Raw genomic sequence first — 26,735 nt, 5'->3', positions numbered from 1 at the left:
TCAAGATACGTGTAAAATATGATACATAATTTCTGAAATACACAGTATTATTTAAGAACTATAATATTATTCTTCGCTTCAAATCAAAAACCTTTTTACTCCAAATGTACCTGAACACAATATTAAAAATACGTAAATATTCAGAGAAATATGTAAAAAAAAAAAATAACGTTCACACTTCAATTTTTTTGTAATTTTTTACCGATTACTACCATGTCAATTTTACACAAATATTTCCCTTGATACCTCCACCAAACGTTATTTACAACTGCTTGGATATTTTAAATCAACGAACGGTTCGCCGACAGACTGGAAATAATAAACCAGGTGCATCGCATCCAGCTCTTCGAAATATAACGCGGAATATAACAAGAAAAAAAAGAAACTATATATATTTATATATGTATACTATAAATGAATGTATATGGTTAAACACGTGCAAATAGCCAGAATTCGAAGAATTGTTTCGAGCCTGTGCCGAAATTCATTTTCGTTATTTAATTGTACAGCATCGGTGTAACCGATTATCCGGTTAATCTTGCATCATCCGATTGAACGATTCGATTAATCAAATAACGAAGGCTCGTGCTTACAATATCGTTTATTTAACTCAACATTTTTGCCGTGCGAAGCAACAATCACCAATTATTTGTGTAAATGCTAGTAAATCGATCGGACGTTGGCACGGGAAGCTCTCTCGTCGAATATTTCGGCCACTATTTTTCTTTATAGCGGCCGCCATTGTACGCCATTGCGAAATATAACGCGAATCCTCCGGTCTCGTTCGCGGAACCACGTTTCACCGTCACACGCCATCCCCTATCGCTTATTTTTGACATCCCTCTCTCTTTCTCTCGCTCCAATAAATCGCTCGCTGTCACACAATTTACGGTTTCGAAATTCACGCTTTGTCAAAAATACCTGTCCCATGTGTACCCTTTCGAAATTTGCTCTGGAAATGCCAACACATGGGACTGCAAAGTGAAGGAGAGAGACAGTAGTATTTATGGAAAATTGGTCGTATAAGGGAATATTTGATATTGTTTTCTTTCCTTTTTTCCTATCTCACGTGCAGTAAAATTGAAACACAATTTTTTCGTTTTTAATATCGCTCTGAATATACGCGTCTATTCGTTTTTTTTTTTTTTTGTATATAACAAATACGTTTAATTCTTTGCGAATCGAGTCGAATATATTTTACCTCGATTAATCTGTATTATTAAAAGCGAATAATAATTTGTTTATTATATTGTTTAATCATTTGCTTTTCTTATTGTTATAATCAATGACCTATTTGTATTAACATCACAATTGATCCATGTTATATCAGAAACAGATACCAATTTGTTTATCATATTGCCCGATAATTTGTTTCTCATATTATGTTTATGTATAATGTTTTTCCACGGTCCACGTATAATAATTTTCCGACCCATGCAAAAAAGCATCACTATATTACTCGCACATATAATTTTAACGCCTAGACTCGTAATAATAAATCCTACTATATCACTCTCAAACGATTTTATCACCTAAACTTATACATTCTTGTAAATTTCACATTACTCCTATATACTATATTACGCCTAAAAAGTGATCAAAACATCTAAATTTCCACTTACATACTAAATCACGCACCAATTACTATCCATCAACGTTCTCTCTCATTGTTCATCGTGCGAGCGCTATGAAGCCACGATATATCCCTTCAAAAGGGAACAACGCGTGAGTGTTGGTGCGGTTATCGAAGCGTCAGAACACCTTGGCGCATAAAGGGGCATTAAACATACCGCGATCGAGTCGGTCCGGAGGGGGAGAGGCGAGCAATCGCGGTTCAGCCGCGCAAACGTCGAACGATCTAGGTCGATACGTTTCGAAGGTAATGATTAATACGATCCTCGTAATCGAGAGGGCGGTCAGCAACGCTCACGGACAGGCAGAGTGCTATCGGTCTCCGCGAATGTATTCGATCGGAGATTCGCTCGAACGAGGAACGAGAGACCGATCGGTAGGGTGGTAATATAGGACGTGTGTAACCAGGAGAGGGTTGCGACGGATCATGGCAGTTGGAGGACGTACATACATATCGTATTCGACGGGATTACGCAACGCGGTGCTCTCTGATTGGCTCTAATGGGCAACGCTGCAAATGGCTCGACATCGTTATGGTTAGCTGAAACGAGTCCATTGTTGTTCCTAGATACAATGCAAGGGCTACATTACTCGGTAATTAGCGCGAACGATTTCAGGGGAAAAGCGTTCTCGCGAATGGAATTCTAGAAGGTGGAACGTTACGTTTCAGAGTTGGAAGAAGCGGCGTGATCATACTAGGAGGAAGTCTTTAGTCGATTTCTTCTCCGCTAATGTTGCACTTTCACAAGTTTTGTTGGTTATTTTGAGCCTTTTTTTAGTTCTTGGAGTTGAGAGATGCATTGGTTCGTTCTTCATTGGTGAGTACATTTCGAGAAATATTATAAAAATTGTTTGAAGAATATAAAAATTCGTAAATAGAGAGTTTCGTAAGGAACATGAGTGATTATAATATTATGGACCGATTTCTATGAAAACTTCCGATTAAGAACTGTGTTTCGTTCATATCGAGTAGTTTGGGTCGATACTTAATGACCTGCGAAATATTTGATAACTGTTTTAGATAAATTGATCATATAATAGGAGCGATGACATATTCGCAATTACCAGATACGTGTTCCAATTTCAGATATGTCCATTGTTTCCATCAAAATAAACTTAATTTATTGGAGATACTCTAACAAGATTAATCACAGACAACTAGTTACGACCAATTTATACGATATTATCTAGAACATACAATCAGTATTTTCTAAAAATAATGACTTTGATATTAATAAACTATAAAACTAATAAAAAATAATAATTAATTGACGATAATAGTCGTCTATCCCAAGGTATACACACAGTGGTTAAAAAGATCATGATGTTTTGTCGCCCATATAGTATTGTCTAAAGTAGAAACGTGTACGAACGATTACAACTGAGAGTTCTTTCTTTGGATGTCATACATCAGGCGCAAATTAATCGTGCGATGCGTGTACGCGTTCAGAAACTGAACATGTGCACGAGGTCCGGCAGGGTTCCACGAATCATGAATAATCTAGTAACGATCCTGATCTGCAATGCAATATAAAATAGATTTCATGGACAGCGGCTGTCCACGCTTGCACTCACGCTTGCTACCCTCGCATGTTGATCAAACGTCGTGCGACGATCATCGACTCAGCTTGATTAAATAAAGACAGCATGTTACTTTTGAACGATTCTGTTTAGTTATTGGATGAGTTACCATTCACAGGTCAACTTGAGACTGGCAACATCAAATAGAATTTTAGCTGATGTTTTTATAAAATAAACGCAACAATTCCAATGATGAGATATAGCGTGAAGTTTTTAATGGGAACAAATACCTATATTGAATTCTTCTTCCTTTTTTAATAATTTGTACTTTTCTATATATTATGTATATTTTCTATACGCATATGTATTTTACGTACATATTCTTTTCTTTCAATTATTCTATTCCATATACGTTATTTATGTTTCGTATTATTACACTGCTCAAAACTATTAGGGAATCATTATAAAGAAATTGAATTGGAATTTATTTATGAAAATTATGTAATTTCAGCAAATATCATGACTATAGGAAACATAAAAAGATACATGTTCACAAAGACTCACCTATGGCCATTTCGCGAGGCTAGATGCAGCGGGGTGTGAGGAAAAATCACCGATGAGGAAGAATTCCGAAGGGGCACGATCAGCTCTGGATACGTACTAACGAGCAATTGCACGGTTTCCAATCTATAAAAGATAATTAATTTTACAGAAGAAGCACAAAGCCAATTAGCAGCGTCATCGATTATTCATTCGGGACGATCGATAATATGCGAGCAGTTTCTGAAAACCAGTTCCAAAACTGCTCGATTTTGAAGCGAACTACCATTTGATAGAGTCAAAATTACAAAGCAACTTCTAACATAGACAAAAACACAAAATAAGTGGAAAGAATACATGGAAATAAAAATAAAGGGAACAAAAATATGTGCAGATAAAAGAAGAGAAGGGGAAAAAGGAGGAAAAAATCGTACGTGCAATTTACCTGCCATATTGCGCGGCGAGATCCAGCGCGGATTCTCCCCGGCTGTTGCGGATGCTGGGGTCGCATCCGTATTGCAACAGCTGTGCCACCACTTCCGTGTGCCCATACTGTGCAGCACAGTGCAACGCCGTCTCGTTGTCCTTCGTCTGCGATCATACAAAGCCGGTATTTCGAGTTAACGGATACACTTTGTTTCGATTGCTGGCATTAGAGCGTTCCAACTCAAAACAGCACGGTTACGTGAAATTACTGACGAACAGAAGGAAAGGTAGATCTATTTGTATTGGAACGAGCGATCAGATTTTTATCGGACAAAACGAAGCTTCACACAGATATTAGATTGCATACGATTTCGTGATTGGTATGAATGGAATTAATATGCTATTAGAAATTTATTATTTCGGAAAGTACAAGAATCTGTTTGATACGTTTAAAAAGCGCTTTTTGAAATAAATAGCGAAACAGTAGTAAAATATCAGTGTAATAAGAAAGAAATTATATTTCTGGTAAAATGGGGAAATAAATTTCCTGCAATTCTCAGATACAGTAAAGTAAACAAGTAACTGAGACCATGTGGGTGAATTTAAAGCATGATGTATGTAAATTCAAACTATAATTTCGTTATACTGCGAAGAAATGGTTAATCAAAATTACTTTATAAAACACACGAACAAGTGATTTTTGCTACAAAATTTTTCAGTATATTCAAATAAAAGAAAATTTCGTTTCGCAGAACTAACGTCAAAGGCTTATTCAAGGAATTCAAAATGTCTCGGGAACGCACAGAATTTCTGCGCTATTCACTGAACAACGAACGAAAATTAATTTCTAAAAGAAACTACATAAATTCCGCAGTTGAATACTTCAATAAAAGAGATATAAAATTCCATCCTCTTCCGTGATCGATATAACATAAACCAATAATTTACCTATATCATATATTATAATAATACCATAGTATTATAATTCATACGAAATAAGATATCGTAGCATGATTGCCGAATGAAATTAGATAAAAAAAATTAAAAGAAATAGCAGAAGAATAAATTTACTGACCGTAAGATTTACTTTAGGTACCGAGGGTCCTTGGGTAAGAATTAACCGCACGATTTCAGCGTCGCCCGCCCAAGCTGCCAAATGAAGCGGCGAAGAGCCTTTAGCGTCGACGACGTTAGTGGAAGCCTCATATTGGAGCAATAATTTTACCACCTCCCTAAAGATAAAAGCGTTTCCCCGAATTATCGTTAGAATGTATGTGACATCGATTAATTGCCGATCGAAAGGAGTATTAATTAGAAACACGAGCTAACACAACATATACGTATGTATATAATTATATACGTATGTGTAAATTATACCCGTATATTATCAGTCAAAAGTTTGGAATCATGTATAATAAGTTCCAGAAACTCAAAAAATGTTTTAAATGTTATCTTACAATTCTTCTATTTTGGAAAATAATTTGGTAAAAATTGTTATTAAGCAAAAGATATTACGTATTAATATTTTGTAAAATTACTTTTGAATTGATAATGAAATTAGTAGATGATTCAATGTAGACACAATTGGAGAAGTTACTTCAAATTTTTAGTCGATATTGTATGTCAATGGAATTTTCATGAAATTAATTTTAATTTTAATTTTGCCAAATCAAATTTTTTTGAAACATTATTGAAACATACTTGTGTCCGTTCAAAGCTGCATGGTGAAGAGCAGAATATCCACTGGCGTCTTGCACGTTAGCCCCCGGACCCCGTCGTAAACTGTAAATAAATGAAACAGTTTCGTTATGAAACGTAGTAATTTCTTTGCTTTACGCAACGTAACAGTTTATAATGATTTCGAATTGACATATATAAATTAGAAAAACATTGACGTTGAATAATTTGATATTATTATCAACGTTATTAATAATATGTTCTTATCGACTCACAGGAAGTTGTGACAGATACGTAATGATTCATTATTAAAAGATTATACAGCCACCCAGATTATTGTCATTCAAAGACTGTGTTCATATTTGATTCCTATTATTCATATGTCAGTACTAAAACTAAAGATTATTTCTAGATTTCATGGAAAAGTAAATGTCTCCTCATATAAAATTTTGATCTAAAAAATAAATGTGCCTCAAAATCCATCAACCACACACCACGCACTAGACTTCTTGTTGAAGCTAACTTAAGTATCTCAAAACTTTTCGGACACCTATTATCACAAAAGATTGTCACAATAACAACATAAACACCATAATTTATCATTCTATTCCTTAAAACTCGTCGTCGATAGTTCACCAGTTATCCTGAAAAGCAACTCGCGTGCTACCACATTATTCTAATTCTACCTCACAAATCCTCTCACAAGACATCACATTGCAAATACCAAAGTCTCAGTGAAATCTCTAAGTCCCAGCAGACTGACATAGGAACCAGGCTGACATCCAAGATCTAACCTAGAAACTCTTTTATCCCAGAATCCCCACCGAAATTTAACAACACTAACAACACTATACGAGCCTCTCGGGGGACGTTATCCGAAAACAAGTCTCGATATTGCGTTATTTGGCGCGACTGTTCGAAGCAAGCCCGATTGTCAGGGTACGGTGGCAAGCGCCAGGATAACGATCATCGAGCAGCGGCCGGGACCCATTTCCGCAATTAGGAATTCATGTTTACTGCCGGTAACTAATACCCGGCGGCGATACGAGCTCGCAGAGGCAAAGAATCGAGCACTCCGCGCCAACGAGTCACCGTATCGCAGAGCGCAGACAGAGTTAGGTCGCACAATGGGCCTCGCGGACAGGAACAGGTTCGCTAATGAAGCTTCCTGCATCCAACACATGTTCTCATTACTGGCCTTTGTTGCGTTCGTGGTGAGATAAACGTCCGCCACGTTCTGCCCTGGCGCAAACACAATGTAAACGCGTCTTTGGATCCCCTTGGGACCAGTGCGACACCTTCTTTTTCGCACTTTTCTTCCCTGCGTTCACTTTTCTGGATCGCTGATTTTTTGTTGTTAGCATGGTACTAGCATGGATCGCGAGAAGAAGATAGTCGAGCAGTTTCTCGTTATCCCGTGTTCTCTTCTCTTAAGTGGATTTGATTAGCGCCGCTGCAGGCTTGATCATTCAGTCACCGCGCCCCCTTCGAAGCGATGAGAGCCGTACGATCAAAGCCGATCGAATTGGCCGGATTGGATGAACGGTTGTGACGAGACCAGCCGCAAAACGGCGATCGGGATAAGAAAGGGAAGAATTGTTCATTGTCGTTTGATCTCTGACTTTTTTTCGTGTCCGGAGGGATTCGCGAGACAGTGACAGTTGTCAGTGACAGCTTGGAAGTTGTTATACGTATGTTTCTAATTACGAATGATCTTAGAGCATTTGTAGCTTGAGCATAGTATTTGCTACTTTTTGTAAGTATTTTAATTATTACGGTTTTAAGTATTACGGTATTATAAATTTTACATGTATGAAATTATTTTTCATTGAGTATTAGGAAATCTTGATGTTAAATTTCTAATAAGTATCTAAGGTATTAATTAACGCTACGTGGATCACGGTTGAGATTTGACAGATACATATACAATCTGTTAATAGTACTGATAATTCTATATTTTTTACGCAGTTAATAATCAGGTAGATAACTCTAAAAAATGTTTACCCATTAACTAAACAACCTCGCAGCATTATTTTCAAAAAATATATATAAATAAAATCAAATCAGTGGATTTCAGCAAACGTTGAAAAATATACTATTTGTGGGATTTCGAGAGAATCAGCGCTACGGAAAGACAACGTAAGGGAACGCAATATTTATCTAGCTCGATTAATACACATCATAAACGCGAGCAACCGTATTTGCTCAGTTCTCGTGTAATTCCGATATGAAGATAGACTCGTAAAAATATGTATGTTTACCCTCGTCCTTCGAACTGTCGCACACATAACTCTTGTATCGATATTAGAACTTCTCTACGTCACTATCGATATTAAATGACGTTTTTGCCGCACAAATAAAACGCGAATAAAATTGAGAATCACGTTACGTAATATCCATTCAACAATGACCATAACTTCCGACGATTTTTCAGCTTCTAGTTTATATTCCAAATAATTCAACGACCTTATAAATTGGACAAACGAATTAAAACTCAGATGACAAAGACTCGGTTAATTCTAGGTCAATTACATTTACAGTAGCTCGTACGAAAATATTCGAACGCTTGCAAAAATCTTTTACGAATGTATTATGCGTTTTATATACTTTTAAATTCCATATATTCCATACAGTTGAAAAGTCTTTTCTGTCAGTTATTCGCTTTATCGTTATAAAATGAAATAGTCGATGCTCGTGGCGATAATGACTCGGTCTCTGCCGAACGGAGGTTAAGCGGTTCGGTTAAACTTTCGATGAACTGATTATCTGATTTGCAAATCAGAGCAAAAGCCGAGTGTTGTAACAATAAACAATGGCTAATAACGGTTCTTAGCGAGCGATGTAAACCGATATCGAGGGTTTGTTGGAAATTGTCCTTCGCAAATATTCAGTAAGCTCAGCGATGTTTATCGAAGCGATAGAACGTCAACAGGCGTGTTTACAACACGATAAAAATTGCACGAATAAATGCGCGAAAACAGCTGTCACCGGTGACGATTTTACTCTAGGCGGTGCAAACAGTTACATATATTCAAAAAAAAATATTAAAATCAGTGGTGTAAAAGTACTTGAAAAATGTACCTATTAATTTCAATTTCGTATATTTTGAATATTATAGATGGATAAAAAAAAACGGATTGAATGTAGATAAAATTGAAATACGAACAAGTTTAATAAATATAGAATTAGATTTAGATATAGAATTTATTTTTATTTGAGATAGAAGAGAAGTAACGGTTCTGAATAGATAGGTACGTATACTCTATTTCTTATCTTATACTTCTATCTGGGATTACATAATGATAGAAAGCTTCTTTTCCTTTTTAATGCGATGATTGAAATCTGTGACAAGGGGCAGAAGATAAGAGATCTTTCAATTACAGTAGTAAAAACAAACAAAAGTACGATACTGTCTTAAGGACATAACCTCTAACCAGAATAAAGATTCCCAAAAAGTAACCTTAATATATGAATTCCTTAATACGCAAAAAACGGAGTAAACTGGAGCTGATGAATAACATTTTAATGTGTGCTTAATCTGCCTATCTCATTTAATCTGTTCCCGACCCTAAATTCACGTGTATACATATAGTTCAACATAGTTACAGAATACAATTAAAAATCAAAAAATAGGATAACAATCGCCAACTAGTTTTATCAGCTATTAACAACAGCTATCAATATTTGTATATATTCACATTGGTATATTCTATATTTTGCACAAATCATTAATGATATTTATATCAGATATAGAATTCAAATCAGGAATAAGCACGGTTAAATTGAACGTAACGTGATCGAAATCCAATACAGTCTGCTGTCGTTACCCATGATCCAACGATACCAGTTCATGATTAAACGATATTCAACCTGAACAAGACAGAGCAGCGACAAAAACAAAAGAACCGGTCATTATTGTCATCGTTTTCCTCGCCTCCGAACAATTTCATTCCGATTCCCTGCGACAAGGCATCGCAGGAAAACTTCCAGTTGGATTTGCCTCATTAACAGGGACGCGCGTTCTGAATCGACGCTTACGTCGCCGAGGCTGGATCAAAGCATCGCATTCAGTTTACCCAAAACAATTACCGCGGGCCGAAGGCCTTTTCTCTGCGGAGGCGCGCGGGGCAGATCAAAGGCAGCCTCCTGGCCGCCGCCGTCGTCGTCGTGGTCGTCATTAAGCAGCGAGACGTCATTAAGCTTTCGGGATAGCGGCACTTTAAATCATCGGCACGCGACGCTTATGTTCATAGGAGGATCGTTCAAGGCATTCGCCACTCGGCAAGGGCAGGCAGCTTACCCGCCACTCGACGAGAGGCCTCTAATCCATTGTATCTAAAGATCAAAAACGAGAGAAACTGTCGATTTTGCCCAACGCAAACTCGCTCTCGACAGAGTCAGAGTCGGGACTCGTTTGTTCTGACGACTCGCAAGCAAAACCGAGAGAGTCAAGTGGCGGGGGTGGCCACCAGGATTCCGGTGGGGCGGCAAGAAAAAGAAACGAACACTCAAGGGTTACGCGAGTGCGCCTCGCAACGCTTGGAAGTTCGAGGAGCTTTTGGCCGAACCAGAAGAATAGGAAAGAGCTAACGCAGAGAGGAGGACGGCACGTGTTGAATTTCCCTCTTTCTTTCTTGCCACCCCCTTTTTCATTCCGTCCGTTTCTCACCCCTCCCCCTCCCCTCCTCTCTGTCCCCGTGTCCGCCTCCGCTACCGCCGACGACTGAGTCCTCTCGCTTGCGCCTTTCTCGCTCTCTTCTGCGGACAGAGCCGCGCGTATTTATTTTCCGCGCCCTAACAACGGGACGGGGGTGGTAGCCGGCTCTCTTCAAGCCGAGTACACACGGAGAAACGACGTAACCCCGACGAACGCGTGTGTATGCACGCCGGAATACCAACTCAGCCGTAGCTTGTACTCATGTGTATACATCAGCGTGCGTGTACATGGTAGAGGATGTTTCAGTTGTAGCGGCCGGCATAAAGTGAATAAGAATGATGAAAGAAATAATTTTTGTTCTTTCTGAGATTTCTTGATGTCAAAGAGACATAAAGACGAGCGATTTATAATGTATGGAATTGACTGTTGCCATTTTTATGAAATTTCAATAAAAATCTAAATAAACAATTAAATGAGCCATACAGAAGTCATATTGATCAGTTTAGATGCTAAGATACTCAAATATTGATTGCTACGAACAGTTTGTTGTTGAATCTCTTCTATCGCAGTAAAGAATAATGTGCATTAGGCAATCGAATAAATTGTAGGACGTAGGTTGCTTCGAATAAATTATAATTACCTAACGCTTTGCGAAGCTTTTGCGTAGAAATTTGCTCGTTACTAGACACGGTGCTTACATATTTTCTTATATACCATGTATACCATGAGCTTTCAAAATATAATAACTACGAAGAATGAAATTAAATTTAAGCGCAAACTATTAAAGATAATTCGCTTAGAGAAAGGAATCTTAGATCCTTACTATTCTAAGCTTAAATAACATCTAGCTTTAGAAACACCCTATACAAATGTATACGCAAGCACTGTCGGAATGGCCACGCTCGTCTTCCCGTGTCTCTCTCATGTTAGACCAGCCGGGAACGTTTGACTCTTCCTTTCTTTTAGCCAGCCCCTTCTCTCTTTCTCGAACTCTCTCTAGTTGCTTCAGCGAGCCACCAACTCCGTTCTTCCTCGTCTGTCGCACCCTCGACGCCGACTCGCTTGCCCCATTCATCGAGTTTATCCGCTTGCCCAAGTTCCTTAATTAAACCCTGAAGATTGTCTGCAAAAAGGACATCGCCCAGTGCCCTCGACGTCTATGAACATTACGAATTGGACAACGAGGGGACATGAAAGATACAGATAGGTAGCAGGGGAGTGCGGAACCTCGAATGAAAGCACCGTTGCACCGTCTGTCAAGCATCTATAATGGCAATTTCTTGCCGGTTTTAATCAAGACGCCGAACGATCAACGACAAAAATGGCCCGTTTCCTGGGATAATTGTAGTGGACGTTTTTGCCCGGCGACCCCAGACAAATGGAACACGTGTCGGAGAATCGTAAATGCCGATCGAAGGACGTGGGAATCCCATAGACTAGACTGTGGACCTTCTTGGGATCAAATTATTTTCTGACAGATTGCTATAGTTATTTTTAGCCGAAGATCTTTAGCACACCAATTATATATTAAGCTACTTATAATCGTTATAGAAAGGTTGGAAAGGGGTGCTGATAAGTCTGTGTGTATGAGTTACTAACGTGGAACAATGGCTAACAAACGCTAATATCGCGTTAACGCTATGATCGCTAGTTTCTATTCACATTGACGTCAAAAGTTAACAAAATGATCAACGAAGTGATTCTTATGTCTGTAGGAAATATGGGTAACTATGAATATTTGATCAGTGTAAAGGTGAAAATGAAAAAGTGCATAAATGGATAAGTAAATGTGTATACTGTGTGCTAATATGTAGTTAGCACTCATGCGGCGCTAGTGTCGCATCATTGATCGTCACAGTGTTAACGAAGCTTAAGTGGTCACTGCAGTTGGAACTAGATGACCTGTACTAGGAAGAATATTGAAGATAAACGATTTAAAGTTTCATGATTGCAGTAGGGTATCGTATTGTAGCAGAGATTTGCTTTCAGTTGAATGTTTAAATGTTTAACTCATTTTGTAATTTATTCAATATCCGTAGTGGTAAATGTCCCCATTCTTTTAGTCATTCTTTTCTTTTTTCTGTTTGTTAACGTCTCATTCTCACAATGCGAAATGACAAAATGTGAAATACGGGATATCACAATTGCATAATAAGTCCTACAATTGAAAAGATGATTCCGCAGCAAGTGTACGTAACGTGAAATAATATTTTTCTATGCGCGGTCTTTGTTTCCAAGAAAGTCGAGTTTGAATATACGTTGAGATGCGCACTTGACTTACAATAAACCACGACCTTATGAATGTCCCTCGAGACTTCCATTGTATTTAGATGCAAAGCGAGCAGAATTTGTAGCGTAGGAATGTAACATACAATACATGTCAAACATTAAAATAACTTTTGTCGAGATATAATTTTATCATTCGACAATCTTTTTTCATTCATAAGACAAACACGTTTCATGTAACATAAATAAGTAACGAAATGTACCATTTGAATTTTTAAGCAGAAATTTTATTTCATAGTTTTTTAATTTATCTCTATCGCAAAATCAATTCATATTGTCTTGGACCAGCAACATTTATTTATTATTATCAAGGACAGGTTAATTGTTGCGATTGAAAATGCAAAATGCTATCATAAAAAATGTAAATAATATTTTAGGATATCAGAAACAAAAGATATTAGGATAATTTTTCTAATGTAACACTCACTTTTAAAAAATATTGATAGGCATTAATAATAGGATCATTACGATTGTATTAACTGGGATTATAAAAAATTAATGAACAAGAACAGTAACAGCTAAAACGAAAGAGCGGTCGATATCATTGAATTATGCAGTTTTCCCCGCTAATCGACAATCAGAGACCGAGTAATATCAAGGGATAAGTGAACTTCTATTACCTTTCGGTTCCACGGATGGGACTGTGAACGCGCCTTCAAGCCGGAAGAAGAGAGTACAGAGGAGGAAGTCTGGGGGAATCGACCGAGGCTGATTGAAACATGAACGAAAAGTACGAACTAAAAAGAAAAAGAATAAATATACGAACAGAAGAAATGAAAAAAGGAAAAGAAGACACTTGACAAAAATCATAAAATAAGAAAGAAAGAAAGAAATTCTTTCACAAAGAAGGTATCATAGAATAAAATTTCAAAGAGACACGATAATAAAGAAAAAGAACACCGAGTGCAAAAAAATAGATCGCACCAAACTAAGGAAAAAGAAATGAGAATTACAAAAGAATTCAATGGACAAGACAACGAGGGTGCAATAATGTAAAAGGGAATGCCCGTACATATGTGAGACAGTGTTGAACAGGGAATAATCGAAAACAAGAAAAAGAGCACATACGTGACACAGAAGAGGAAATAAGAAGAGAAGCCAGACGACAAAGAGAGAAACAGTAGACACAGGGGCCAAAATGTAGCGAGGGTGAAGACACGCGAGGGCTGTTAGAGCGTCAATCGATAAATTCCTCCGACGTGGAAGAGGGGCCACGATACGTGCTGATGTCGCGAAAAGGTCCTTCCTCGCAAACACTCCAAGTGTCACTCCGGAAAGGTGAGAGAAAAAGAGCGGGGAGGGGAAACTCTCTTCTACTTGCACTTTATGCAGTTTCGCACCCCTCAAGGGAAAAACGGTAGATCTCTGTCTCTCTATATATCTTTCTCTGTCTCTTAAAGGGAGGATCGTCCATCGATCCATGATAGAAACGAATATACAAGGGAGATATCCTCGTCGTGAGAGACTGCCTTGTCTGTCGACTAATTATCCCCTCGTCGATCGTTTAACGCACCGATTCCTCCTTCCGGAGGAGTGGAGAACGAACAAAACATTACAACGATATCGGTCGAGTATAACAGAATCGAGTACTCTCTCTTCAGTAATTCGAAAATTTGATACGATTTTAGAAAGACAACAACGAATCTGATATGAATAGAGACGAAGATCTTAGACGATCTTAGACGAATTTGAATTAACCGCCCTTATGTCGTGACGTGGATAACCTAGTTACAAGGTTCGACGTACAAGAAAATTGAGAAATTGACCTATATGGTGAGTCGAGAGAGAGAGAGAGAGAGAGAGAGTAGATAACATGGATATTAGTTTGAAGTGGAATTTTCGAAGGTTGGAAAGTTAGAAAATAGAGTTTCAGTACATTTTAATAAAATAACCTCGATTGATTGGTGATTTTCAAAGATCACATTTCAGTAAGTTAATCTCATGACAAAGACACAATATCGTTTGAATGTGAATTTTTCATATTTTATATTGCACGAGTTTTTTGAAGCATAAACGCATGGCTAAAAATTCAGCCTAAATTCCATGCCTTAACATTCATCCTGGGGATGAAATAAATGAAAACAAGACCGTTGAAATCTTTATTACCTTGAAATCGTCGAAGGGGCTTTATCAGATCCACGGTCATAAATTGAAAAGCAAGTTTCTCGGTAGCAGGGATTCCGAGGCGGGCCAACGGTGTGCCCAAGAGACATCAAAGAGAAGCGAAGTTATCGCGGCCGGGCGATGACGTTAAAAGTTCTGGTTCGCGGGAGACCAAGTCGCCGAAGGCGATGTTTCTATCGAAGGGAAGCCCTTCCCATGGCCTCCGGGGGCCGTGATTAAAATTATTGCCCGACCCAAAGCCAACACGCCGTGCAAACAAAAGGATAAACATATTCGCGGGCACCGGTACACTATAAATGGTACGATTAGCATCGCAAAATGTTTCTCGTTTGTCCCGTGAGTGTCGCTGGTATCGCGGAGTAGCGCGCGCGCGGGATGCACAAGCGCGTTTTATATTGCTTTCCTGTGATCTCTTGAAGCGTCAGAGAGGGAACAAAAGATAAAAGAAGACAAGAGAGGCGAAATGAAGCAGGAGAACAGAAACTATAGGAGAGAAAGGGTAAAGAGCTTTGGTGGAGAAAGTTGCCGTGGGCGAGCTTTGTAGTTATGGACAAGTTGCACGACTGCGACTGGTGACGAGCAAAAGGGGCAATTTGTTAGAAGAGGAGCCGAGAAGCGCTTTCGTCGTGATACATTTAGGACTCTGAGCTTGATCCCGACATTCTGTCCTTTTCTCGCCCGATTCGCCGCGTCTTCTCTCGTAGAGAAAAAGAGTGGGAGAAGTGCTTCTTCCCTTCTATTCCTTTCCACTCTATCCCCTCTCTGAACCGACACCCTTCTCTTTCTCTTTCGCCCCGGAAGGTTTTTGCTCCGTGACAATCGGTGTTAAAATGCGTGAATGCACTCGAAACACGCACGCCTGCTTCTACAGGAGCACGCGGCAGAGACCTCTCGAAAACAAACGGTGGTTTCTCTCGTCCCGTAGCCAACGTGACTTAATTAATGAAAGCGTGCGCGAGAAGCATCGACAAAGTCGTCTTTGTCGAGAAGTTCGCGGCACTGGGTCAATACAGACCGCCGCGCCGACCGATCGTTTCGATTAATCGCGCCCCCTACTCATTGATCTGCTTCGACCCGTCGATCGGGTATCGGGTCGGGCAAAGGAATCTATTACGATTCCAAATTCGATTGAGTACGGAGAGCTCGCGATTAGAGAAGTTGACAGTGATTTGTCGAGCGAGTCGATTACATTCCTGGGTGAATTAATTCGCGAGTTACGTGGAACTGGTTTGTTAGCAGTTACGAGCACGTGCACGGTTATTTAGTTGCCGGTTTTTTAAGCCGAGACAGACTAACTAGGAAGGATGACTAAGTTATTAGACCGACTGTTTTTTACACTGAAACGAGATGAACATGGGACTCACTGTTCTCGTGCAGCAGTTATTACGTACATGGAACGCATTAGTCTCTTAGAGAAATGCTTGCCAACGTTATATTGTAGAAAAATCGTATATATATTTTTCAAAACCGATAATAAAAGAAATTAAATTTATTTGAGTTTAGGAAATTTTGTGTAAATAGAATTATATATTTGATATAGTATATTACAACCTGTTCTATTTACAGAAGTATAATTCAAAATAATATTACTAGTTCAAATTATTAATTTTTTAAACGTCCACATTCCTTCACAAACACATATATACCATATATACCATTATCTGTACTTGTTTATCTAACATAAACTCTTTTTTGCTTTATTTTATCTATTATCGACTGCACAGATTGTTTTTTCGAATATTTATCTAACATAACTGTCTAATATTAGAAAAGCAGTTTTCCATGTTGTTTTTTCAGTATATCCCCTATTAATTTCTAAATCCAATTAACGCAACCACGGAGCAAGGTTCACAAAGGTTATTTCCTTAGACATCACAGAATAAGGACAAAAATATTCGAGCTCAGTCGCGCCATCTTCACCGATCTATCGCGACGAGGTTATCATTGACCCTTGAAAATAAATGAGTACCCAAATAAGCCTGTTTATCTGCTCCCATAAATAGAAAGTAGCAGGATCCGATAAGTCGCGAGGAAACGTAGTCACGTACTTCCAGACTCAGAAGCACAGATCGATCTTTCGTTTTCTCGTCGGTTTTAACTCGTTAATTTAATTAACTGTTACCGCGTAAAGTAACAACAAGCTCTCCTTAAATGGCACGTTAAAGGAATTGCGCATCTAGCCGCTAAAACGTTCGATACGAATTTTAATAATTGATAGTGAACTCAGGGTTGTGCGTCCATATCGTAACGCATCTTGGCATGTATCGTCGTACACACAGCAGACGCGTCGGCAGGGTGATTCATGGTCACGGTGAAATCATGAATAATCACTGGACAATAACGTGGGTAACACGCGCATACGGGAGCATTATTCTACTCTACAGATATTCAGAGCAAAACTGATTACGCTCGGTAAAATTATGATGCCCGCGTTTAGTTCCACGCGGCGATTGTATAATATGTTACAGGGAAAATGCTGGATTATTAAGCGTTGCGCGGTAAAAAGGTAGCCCGGAGGATACGGGAATTCGTATTCGAACGACGGCTATTGCAGTTTTTATAAAACACGCACAGTGATTCCAATTACGGACCATGAGACACGAAATTGGTCGTCTATTAAAAATATATCACACTATCGGTGAAAGACGTGTAAAGGATAATTACAATGTTAAAAAAAATGAAAAAGAGGAAGGGGAAAAAGATAATAATAACAATACAGCACCGTTGGTTGCAATAAGGTTCGTTCGCTTAATTAATATGAAAACTATCGAACGGAACAGATTCCCGGTATTAACGGTACAAACGGCGGGACACGCTCCACGAGTTTCTCTCTGGCAAACTGTCGGAATTAATTGGAAAAATGCAGCGATCAATCGAGCGTAGGTAATTTAACGCAGGTACCGGTACGAGTAATGACTCGTCCACATCCGTTTATGCCCAAAACACAGTTATCTGTACTCAATTAATTGAGCAAACACGGAAGTGCTCGAAGGATCAGATGAAAGGAAACAATCGGATGTACAGTCAATACCGTATAAACACTTTATCATCGAAGCACGAATGATCAGTAGCTGCAATTCGAAAAGAACGTGGACACGTAACACTAATCTCTCGATGAATTGACAGACATCGGGGCAATTTTTCATATAATTGAGGCAATACGGTGTATACGAAATCAAAGGTATCGCGTAAAACACGTTATAGAATGCATAAACGGGAAAAGAAGCAAGGAAAAGCAAAGTCTGGTACGGTGACACCCACCTTGCCAGTGGACCACTCCTCTTCGCTCGTTGACCCAAAATCTTCTCGACCACGGTGACATTTCCGCTTCTCGCTGCCTCCAGCAGCTCCTGGTCCTTCCCCATGGTCCATTTACACTGTAATCAAAGTCTGGTGTTCACTTGCACACTTGTCAATTTCTGTTTTTACTATGATTACTCGCGTTTCATTGATCCAGCGTGGCCATCTTGGGCCGACTGCGTCGCCACCTTGCGGTCACTTCGCGAAATAACCGCGACACACGGTAGCGCGAGAGAGAAGAGAGTACTCGGGCAGACTATGATTGGCTATTCGAGAGCAAGATAGAACGACGGTAGCCGAGACTCGAAGTATACCGTGCTCAGGCATGTAGCCGACTGTCAAGTACCAGCTGTTGCGCCGTACTGATTTTCCGTGGCTTCACGCCGACTCGGCTTTGCGGCAATTTAATCGAATAAGTGTGTCACGCGGCTCGTAACTCTGATCGACATGAACCGCACTTTTGTCGGAGAGCTGTTAATCTTTCTGTTACTCACCATTGGCAGCTTAGCTAGGGAAAAACCATCAGATACACTATCTCTCACTGGTAAGCACACATAACCTCAAAGTACAATAGCGCGTCTTGATGATCTTTTTCGTACGTAATTCTTCAGCTGGCTGAAAACTTTCATCGTTAAACGCTGTTAAAACGATTTCAAACATGAAACGAATTAATTTCGTCGATCGTGTTTATATTCTTCGGTAAACAGGACATTTAGAGATAAAGGAATTTTAGATTGTTTTCGTACAGCATAACCTTTTATGTTGATGTAAATACGGGGTTATTAATAATACTTATCTGGAATATTAAATTTTTTGTTGTCGGGGGGAGATACGAAACTATAATGAAATAAGTTAAGTTAGTTAAAAAGTATGTTGTGTGTATAGATTAAGTTGTTAAAGATTGTTTTTTAATTGTACTTTCTATTTATTGTGTAAAATTATTTAAATAGAACAATAAGATAGAACAATATATGAATAATAGTATATAGAAATAAAAGAATAGAAATTGTAAATGTAAGATAAGATAAAAGAGTTGAAGTAAGAAAGAAGAATGAAAGTGAGATTTTAATAAAAGTATTTTTACTTGGAGATACTTTTTACATACATTTACTCTAATTTTTATACTATCATGTTTATTTTTAAATGTAGCTGAATATTTTAGATATATTTATCATCTTTCATCAATACAATGCGATAAGAAACTAAGTATACTTATGTTTAGAAAGTGATAAATACAGTTATACTTAGAGATAATCAAACCATTATAGTTTTTGAAAAAACATTTGCTTAATAATCAAACACACACACACACACACACACACACACACACACACATACATATATATATATATCGATATGACCAACAAGCTTGTTTAGCATTTATATGATATTGTACTAATTTCACTAATAGATATACACAAAAGTTTTTGTCATCCCAATTGCTATCTGATATAAGCAAAACACGTAAGAATATCAAAACTATTGCAAGAGAAATGAGCTTCTATTCATCATATGTAGAAACAAAATCTAAATCAGAATAATATTATAATTTGTTTCTCTTGGAAATAGGATTCTATAGAATTGTTTCAACGTAACATAACAAATCATTGCTACGAAGAACTAGTGAAGAAATGTAAATATAATGTATGATACATTTTACAGATGGAAGTGTGTTACAGGTGAATTTAACTAATCTTCATGATTCTGTGCCATACATGAGACAAGTATCTATCAAAGCCAGTAGCAATGCAACATTTAATATAACCAACATTTCCTCCAACGCTTCTTTCATTATCTTTCAAATTCATACCTACCAACACAATGTCACGCTGTCTTATGATAAAGATTATCTTAATAAAATTTCAAACAAAAGCGTATTTGGATCAAACATTGGCCTTTTCTCTAGGCTAACCAAGAACATAGTAACGCAACTATTCGTGAAAAACGATAATGTCCACGACGTTAATGGTCTACTCGCTGTTGTTGCTTACCACAATAAAGGTGAGTACCATCGCTTGTAACGCATAAACTTGTCGATAAGAACTATTGTTCTATTGTTCCCTATATTACAAATCTTTAAAGCTTAACATACGTAATATTCATTGTTACGCAAATGAAATTTCAAGTATTAGGTTGTTCCAAAAGTTTCTTTCGTTTTATAAGGAAATAATAGATATAGTAGTAAAACAAAATGGGTCATATATAATTCAATAAAATTACATAAAATTAAAAATATCGTGCGTCAATTATTTCCTTATAAAACGAAATAAACTTTTGGGACAACCTAATATACATTTATAACATAGAACTGAACGAGAATCGATAATACATAGTAGGGATCATGTTATAAACTACTGGTTCAGATATAACACTGTAAACTCGACGTTTCGAGCAATATAAAACGATATACAGGGTGACCAATTTACTATTGTCGTAACATTAAAACACCTTTACCTAGAAATATTTGTATAAAATATTAAAAATTAATTCAACAAATTAAAGGAAGAAAAATTTCAATATTCATTAATAAAGACTTTTTCAAAAGAAACGTCAATTCTGCTTTAAAATTCTTTTATACTCTCGCTGCATGCCTGATTATTAATCCTATTTTACAAAATATTCAAATAATAACATTTGTTAATCCTTGTATGTTATATTTATAACTCCGAATTCCATGTAAATATATTTAAAAATCTGCTCTTGTCGAAATAGCGACCTGTCGATGTCCTATGACCCTTATTGTTAGCATCATACCCATTATTTTCTTCGCGAGTGGTCACAATTCGCACATCATCAGTACGTGCACCACACTGGTGCGATACAAAGAGATTAAAAATGGCTTTCAATGACTCTACACTCCTTAGTCCTCGTACTCGTCTATAGAGTATCACGCCACAAAGAAAGGAACGTATTCGATAAAAGCGACCCTCACACCTCGCGTTATTTTATCCTGATGTACTTGATATCCTATGTAGTACAGTTGTATTAAGTAGATTCCAATTTGGCATTTTCTTTTTATTAATTATTGACTACTTTGTGATATTTTCATGTTTCAGCATTTAATATTATACGGGCTGTGAAATTTATCCTAATTTTATTATCTGATATATTTTTCTTGTAGCCAATGTATAAAGAAATTTCTCTCATGAAATTCCTATAGGTTTACTTGCATAATATGACGAAATGATATTCACCTTATTAAAAAAGATCGGATTATAGCATGTGAGAACACCTGTGTAATCTTTGTTCCTCCTTAACACCTCCACATGAATTGAAAATTATATGCGAGACCCAGATACTACAAATAACATAGTACATATTAATAGAAATAATGTTTCTTCGCATATCGAAGATAAAATACTTTAGTAAAATTAAGTGGCATCTAAGGAAAATTAATATATTAAATATGTGAATATAAAACATATTTATCTTCATAGACTTTACATACACAAAAATTAAAAGATGTAATTAGAATCGTTAAAACCAGATGCACCGATTTTTCCTACACTTAAAACATTCTGAATACCATTTCTAACAACTCCAACTATCTGATATGGCATGATCTAAAGTTGGTGGAACGTATTTCCTGCAATCGCGACCTCTAAAGTGATAATAGTTAACGGCCCAGCCTGTATATCGTCGTCTGTTCCGTTTCGTATACAGACACGAAGCGGGTTCGATAATAAATTTCCCATTGCAAAGAACGATCAATCCTGTCCATCAGTTCATTGTTCTCTCCGCAGCACCCATACCGGGTGGATGCAACATGGAATTCAATACAGAGATCGCGCCGTACGCGAGCGTGCAGACACTCGACACGATGGTGATCGTCGACGTGCAACCCGCCTCGGTACCGTTGAACGACAGCGCAAAGCCCACTTGCGAAAAAAACCCTGTGGAAGTCGAGATGTATCAGATATTCCTGAATGAGCAGGACTTCAGTATCAATAGTTATTTTACGGCTATCACAAGCATGCTGACTGTTACGGATATTAAGGAAAACGGAGTAAAGGTACTTACTGGAAGATTTTCAACTTCTATTCAGTGATTTATTTATTATATTGCATATATTTCTGAAACTGCAAATATGGAAGTGTTGTCCAATTTGATTCTAGGGTTTGGTTATATTGTATTGATGGAATAAATAATATTTAATCAGGAATAAATTATGTTTAAGTTGTAATCAGATTGGAAATTAATTCTATGTAGCATATTCGATATTATCAGTGGTGTCAAGGGTTTATTTATTGTCAAAATTTTTGTCACTTACATATGAAAGTTAGTTTTCAGAAATCTCTTTTTCATTCTTATTTTTTCAATGTTTCCTTTTTATTCATTCTTTAATTTATTCATAGAGAAAAGTTTAGTGATGTACTTTTCTTCTAAGAGGATAATGACGGTTAACTGCATAAAAATTATGTGCAAGAAGAATCTGGACTTTTTTATGATTAACGACACAGCAACAGCAAAAATTCATGCCCAACTGTCAATTTAACGATCCGATTAATTCATTCGGTTGCTGTAATATGTTTGAGCGAAATTTACTTTCAAACCTTCGAAAACATGTTTATTCCACTGGTCGAATTGTAAATAACTGCCATCTTGAATACTAGATTAGGAAGAAAAATAATTTTTCCTTCGATGAACGGTATTCGTTTTGATTAACTGAACACTTTAATTTTTAACAATTACTTTAACTATCCACGCAAAACATGTATGCAAAAGTTAGTCGATTTAAAGGACGAAGTACAATTAAAGGTTCAAAATAGTTTTATTAAATCGTTAAACAGAATTATACAATTTTATTATAATACTGTTGTAATTACACTTACAAATAAAGTATACTTTTGATTAATCATTAATTAGTTGATTAATCCAACATTGTATGCCAAAAGTAACAATGAAACATGATATTAAATTATTATTATTGATAACAATTTCATGTACATAATTAATCAAACGTGCACTCGCGTAATATATTCAAACATTTTCAGATATCAAATGAATGCATGTAAATCGAGGCTTACAATTCTAATGTGAAAAAAATTTTGTCCAATAGGTAGCGAATCCGGTGATTTCCTCTCCGACAAGGCGAGTGTTCAGCGCGTACACCGGAGTTGGCTCCGTTTACGTCGCACTGGCTACTTATGGGAAATATTCCGCGGCCTACGTGCCATCATTTTCATACGCCTGTCATCCCACAATCGATCCGGCCTCCTGTGACGTTTTACGTACGTATTTTATTACGCATACAAAAATCACATGAATAAAACATGATAAGTCTATGTTTTAATATTAATGTCACTTGGTGCCTAAAAAGGTGTATTTTGTAATTAATCAAATAGTAGTTTTACGAAGAAAATCGTTTAACTTGTCATGTTTTCTTTTGTGCTTTTCACATATAAAAATTATTGTTAGTATCGCGAGAAATAATCATTATATTTGATGCTTTCTTCCAGCCAATTTACTTTCCAAGATCGTCTGCGCTTTCTGTTTCTTCGTCGGATTGTTATCAATATGCTTCGGGCACCATCACCTTAAAGCCGATATGGCGCTGCCGGTATTTTTCACTGGAACCGTGATTGGTTACGCTGCAGTGGGTATGTATTAACAATAACATAATACATCATTCGACTTTCCCTCGAACTCCTGCTTTCTATTTTCCAACGATAAGCAAATGATATTATTATTTTTGTTTGATGAAAACTTTGCAGAACTACCATGTTAATAATTGTACATACATCGCTTCACAAAGTAATAAAGATCTTAAAAAATTCAGTAAAAAATGACAATAAAAAATACAAGGATTATAAACAATATTAGTTACACATCTACTATATTTTTATGTCGATTAAGTGCAGGGAAAACTAAAAATAATACGCCGTCAGAAATGACGAAAGTATAAGGTTTTTCTCTTATTAAATTTACGTAACGAAATTCCTTTGTCCACAATCCGATTCTGCGATACAGAGAATTGCATTCTACAATAATCAATATCCAAATGTAACAAGTTCATCTAATATGTAACGATCGTATCCCGTTTGTTGCAGGGGATATTTTAATCGCCATGGGAATAGGCCTGTGTTTCACGATATTCTGGTTGGTGTGCCTGTCCTACCTCCCAATTGTCTTTAGCGGGATAATGTTTAACATGACGCTGGGCTTCCTCTTCGCGTGTATCGCTTACTTTCTGTCCCCGGGTACGGAAGAGGTTCCCGGAAATCCATTTCCAAACGAAAGGCCGGTAAACGTATCCGGAAATAAATGCCGTATCCGTGCACGCCGTTCGAGGAAAGATCACAAGGAGTGTAGTAAATTATAGGAAAATAATGAATCGCCGGCTTAAAAGCGGGCGAGAGGAGTAACGCGAAAAGAAAAGGGGGTGAGAGGCAGAAAGAGAGATGGAGAGAGAGAGGGAGAGAGAGAAAGGGAGAGCTCACCGCCCCCGAAGTTAGTTGGAGTTTGGCGAAGGGATGAAGCATAGTCAGAGAGTCCCCCTGTAGCTTTTATCAATGTTGTTCGCTCATGTGGAAACTTCGTCTGCCGAATCCCCCCATGCAGCAGTGGCGGGCATTCGCGTTACCTCCTACCTTTCTCACCATAACCATCCTCCATCACTATCGCATACACACGCATAGACACTTACACGATAAAAATCATCACGTAGAGAAAAGCGCACACATAGACCAACTCCCTGCGCGAACTCCCACGAACCGATCTAACCAGCTTGAAAGATTCGCATTTACCTAATTGTGTCCCTTGTATTTATTTAGCTCCGGGACCTATTTAGATTACACGATCTATGCATGCGTAACTGCACGGAGCATCGGTCCCGATTTACCCTGTCGACAGATGATCGACTTGGTCACCCTCTCTCTGTTCACCGTGTTCGTCTTTGGCATAGTTTGATTACATTCTCCGTGGTTTATGCAATTAGCGTGAAGATATGGTTACAACGGTAAAGGTCTTGTTTTTTTTTATCTTTCGAAGTGTTTCTATATAATAACGATAACGATAGGCGTTTGGAAATGGGATTCGTGAACTACTTTTGCAAAAATAGGTGAGTTATATAATGATGTTTACGTTTCGATGCTTTTCCAGATTCGTTTATAATTCTGCGAAACGACTGGATATTTTGGTCGCTGTTCATGACCTTGGCCCTTAGTGTGAGTTTGATCATGACTATAATATTTCAATTTGGCTTTGTCATCACGTGTTCCATAATCGCGTCCTTCATGGTAATCCTGCCATTTGATTATTGGACTGGTTCTGCTCTGAAATATATTGTAATAAATATCATAAGAAGGATAACCGTCGAGGGTTTCAATTCAGCCGCAGTCCGACCACCATCTGAAGCTAATGGTATCACGTTTTATATATTTATACCTTACTGTTCATTACTTGAGAGTAATTACACTCTGTTCAAATTCTATTGTTTGCTCAATATCACTTTCGATTATCAATATCGCAAATAATCACTTGTATTTGTTAACTTTTGAAAAGTATACTTATATATTATATTATGCTTTAATCGTTAACCATTTGCAACTTGTCACACTCGATATTATATATTCTTTTAGAAATGTTGAGCAATCAATAGAAATTTGAGATAAGCTATAATTAAAACTGATCTTTAAATTAGTGAAAATAGTAGTTATTTCATAGAAATTTTTCAAGCAATATGCTACCGTTTCAGATATAGCCCTGATCATATTCTGGTCATGTTTGGTGCTATATCGCATCTGGAAGCAATGGTGCAAACTAGGTGTACTAGATCTGGCGGAAAGAACTCCATTACTTCGCTGAACATTTAAAAAAAGCCGAAAATTAGGTTTATAGCCATAGATATATATACATATATAATGTAACAAAGCCGATCAACTTTGCAATGTTCCATATACAAAATTTATATACGAAATAAATTTCAAACGAATTTTTATATCGCGTTATTGTGATTTAAATGAAATGTAACTTACTGTTAGTAGCTTATGTGATATAATCATTACTAAATAATAATATATAATAATAAGTACGTTTATATAAATATACTTGGTGTTTGTTTTATTAACAATATAACCATATATTTATTTTGAAGAGTAAATACGACGTACAATACATACTTAAACATTCAGACAAAATGAACGTTCTGAAGTAACACTTACACCCTTTGTTTCCTTCATCTGTCAAATAAATGTTATTATAGCCCTTAATAAATAAAATGTTATTTATTACGAGTGACGAAGAATGGCATTTAAATAAATAACAAATAAATAACAATTGTTTTGCTTTATCAGAAGTCAACTCAGAAGTTTATCGGAAATTTAGAAAGAAATTTATCAGAAATCAGAGGTTTATTTAAAAACACGTGATATAACGAATAATTGTGGCAACTTTTATTCTTAAAATGTTCAAGGAAACGGTAAAAATGCAGATAAGAAAGCAATTTTTTGCAATATGATATAATTTTGAATTTTAAAATTGCTCTCTAAAATCTTCAAGCGCTAAGACATAATTCATACACTCAGAGTACAAACACTAGGAAGGATCAGGTTCAAAGGACAACAGTGGAAGG

General features: G+C 37.2%; 2 protein-coding genes across 4 annotated transcripts in view; one reads left to right on the top strand and one right to left on the bottom strand.

Annotated features, from left to right (window-relative positions):
* The window catches only part of LOC117213700 (ankyrin repeat and SAM domain-containing protein 1A-like), a 77,833-nt gene extending 59,400 nt beyond the window's left edge, over positions 1 to 18,433 (bottom strand). The window contains exons 1-6 of one of the 2 annotated variants that reach the window (XM_033459257.1): positions 18,306 to 18,433; positions 18,125 to 18,240; positions 5,821 to 5,901; positions 5,195 to 5,351; positions 4,139 to 4,284; positions 3,718 to 3,840 (exon numbers count right to left, since the gene is read on the bottom strand). In XM_033459257.1, the coding sequence (XP_033315148.1) occupies positions 3,718 to 3,840; positions 4,139 to 4,284; positions 5,195 to 5,351; positions 5,821 to 5,901; positions 18,125 to 18,228 (611 nt within the window). In that variant the 5' untranslated portion in view covers positions 18,229 to 18,240; positions 18,306 to 18,433. Of the gene's footprint in view, positions 1 to 3,717; positions 3,841 to 4,138; positions 4,285 to 5,194; positions 5,352 to 5,820; positions 5,902 to 18,124; positions 18,261 to 18,305 lie in introns of those variants that run through there. The other variant, XM_033459258.1, reaches the window with a different exon arrangement.
* Positions 7,257 to 26,170, top strand: LOC117213702 (transmembrane 7 superfamily member 3-like). 2 transcript variants are annotated; one of them, XM_033459260.1, is made up of 8 exons: positions 7,257 to 7,552; positions 19,826 to 20,164; positions 21,907 to 22,175; positions 23,223 to 23,394; positions 23,623 to 23,763; positions 24,214 to 24,363; positions 25,265 to 25,525; positions 25,860 to 26,170. In XM_033459260.1, the coding sequence occupies exons 2-8, from the start codon at positions 19,879 to 19,881 to the stop codon at positions 25,967 to 25,969; spliced, it is 1,389 nt and encodes a 462-aa protein (XP_033315151.1). In that variant the 5' UTR covers positions 7,257 to 7,552; positions 19,826 to 19,878; the 3' UTR covers positions 25,970 to 26,170. The 2 variants fall into 2 exon arrangements, with proteins under 2 accessions (XP_033315151.1, XP_033315150.1); XM_033459259.1 differs by lacking the exon at positions 7,257 to 7,552 and adding an exon at positions 18,484 to 18,707 and having other exon boundaries at positions 25,860 to 26,124.
* The last annotated feature ends 565 nt before the right edge of the window (positions 26,171 to 26,735 follow it).

This window comes from Bombus bifarius, unplaced genomic scaffold (genome assembly GCF_011952205.1).
Source record: "Bombus bifarius isolate JDL3187 unplaced genomic scaffold, Bbif_JDL3187 scf7180000009125, whole genome shotgun sequence".
NCBI classification, from domain to species: domain Eukaryota; kingdom Metazoa; phylum Arthropoda; class Insecta; order Hymenoptera; family Apidae; genus Bombus; species Bombus bifarius.
This window is presented reverse-complemented; position numbering and strand designations above follow the sequence as displayed.

Coding starts and splice junctions, on each gene's coding strand:
- LOC117213702 (XM_033459259.1), top strand. CDS start 18,611: ATGAACCGCACTTTTGTCGGAGAGCTGTTAATCTTTCTGTTACTCACC. Junction 18,708..19,825: donor AGATACACTATCTCTCACTG/GTAAGCACACAT, acceptor TACATTTTACAG/ATGGAAGTGTGTTACAGGTG. Junction 23,395..23,622: donor GGCCTCCTGTGACGTTTTAC/GTACGTATTTTA, acceptor GCTTTCTTCCAG/CCAATTTACTTTCCAAGATC.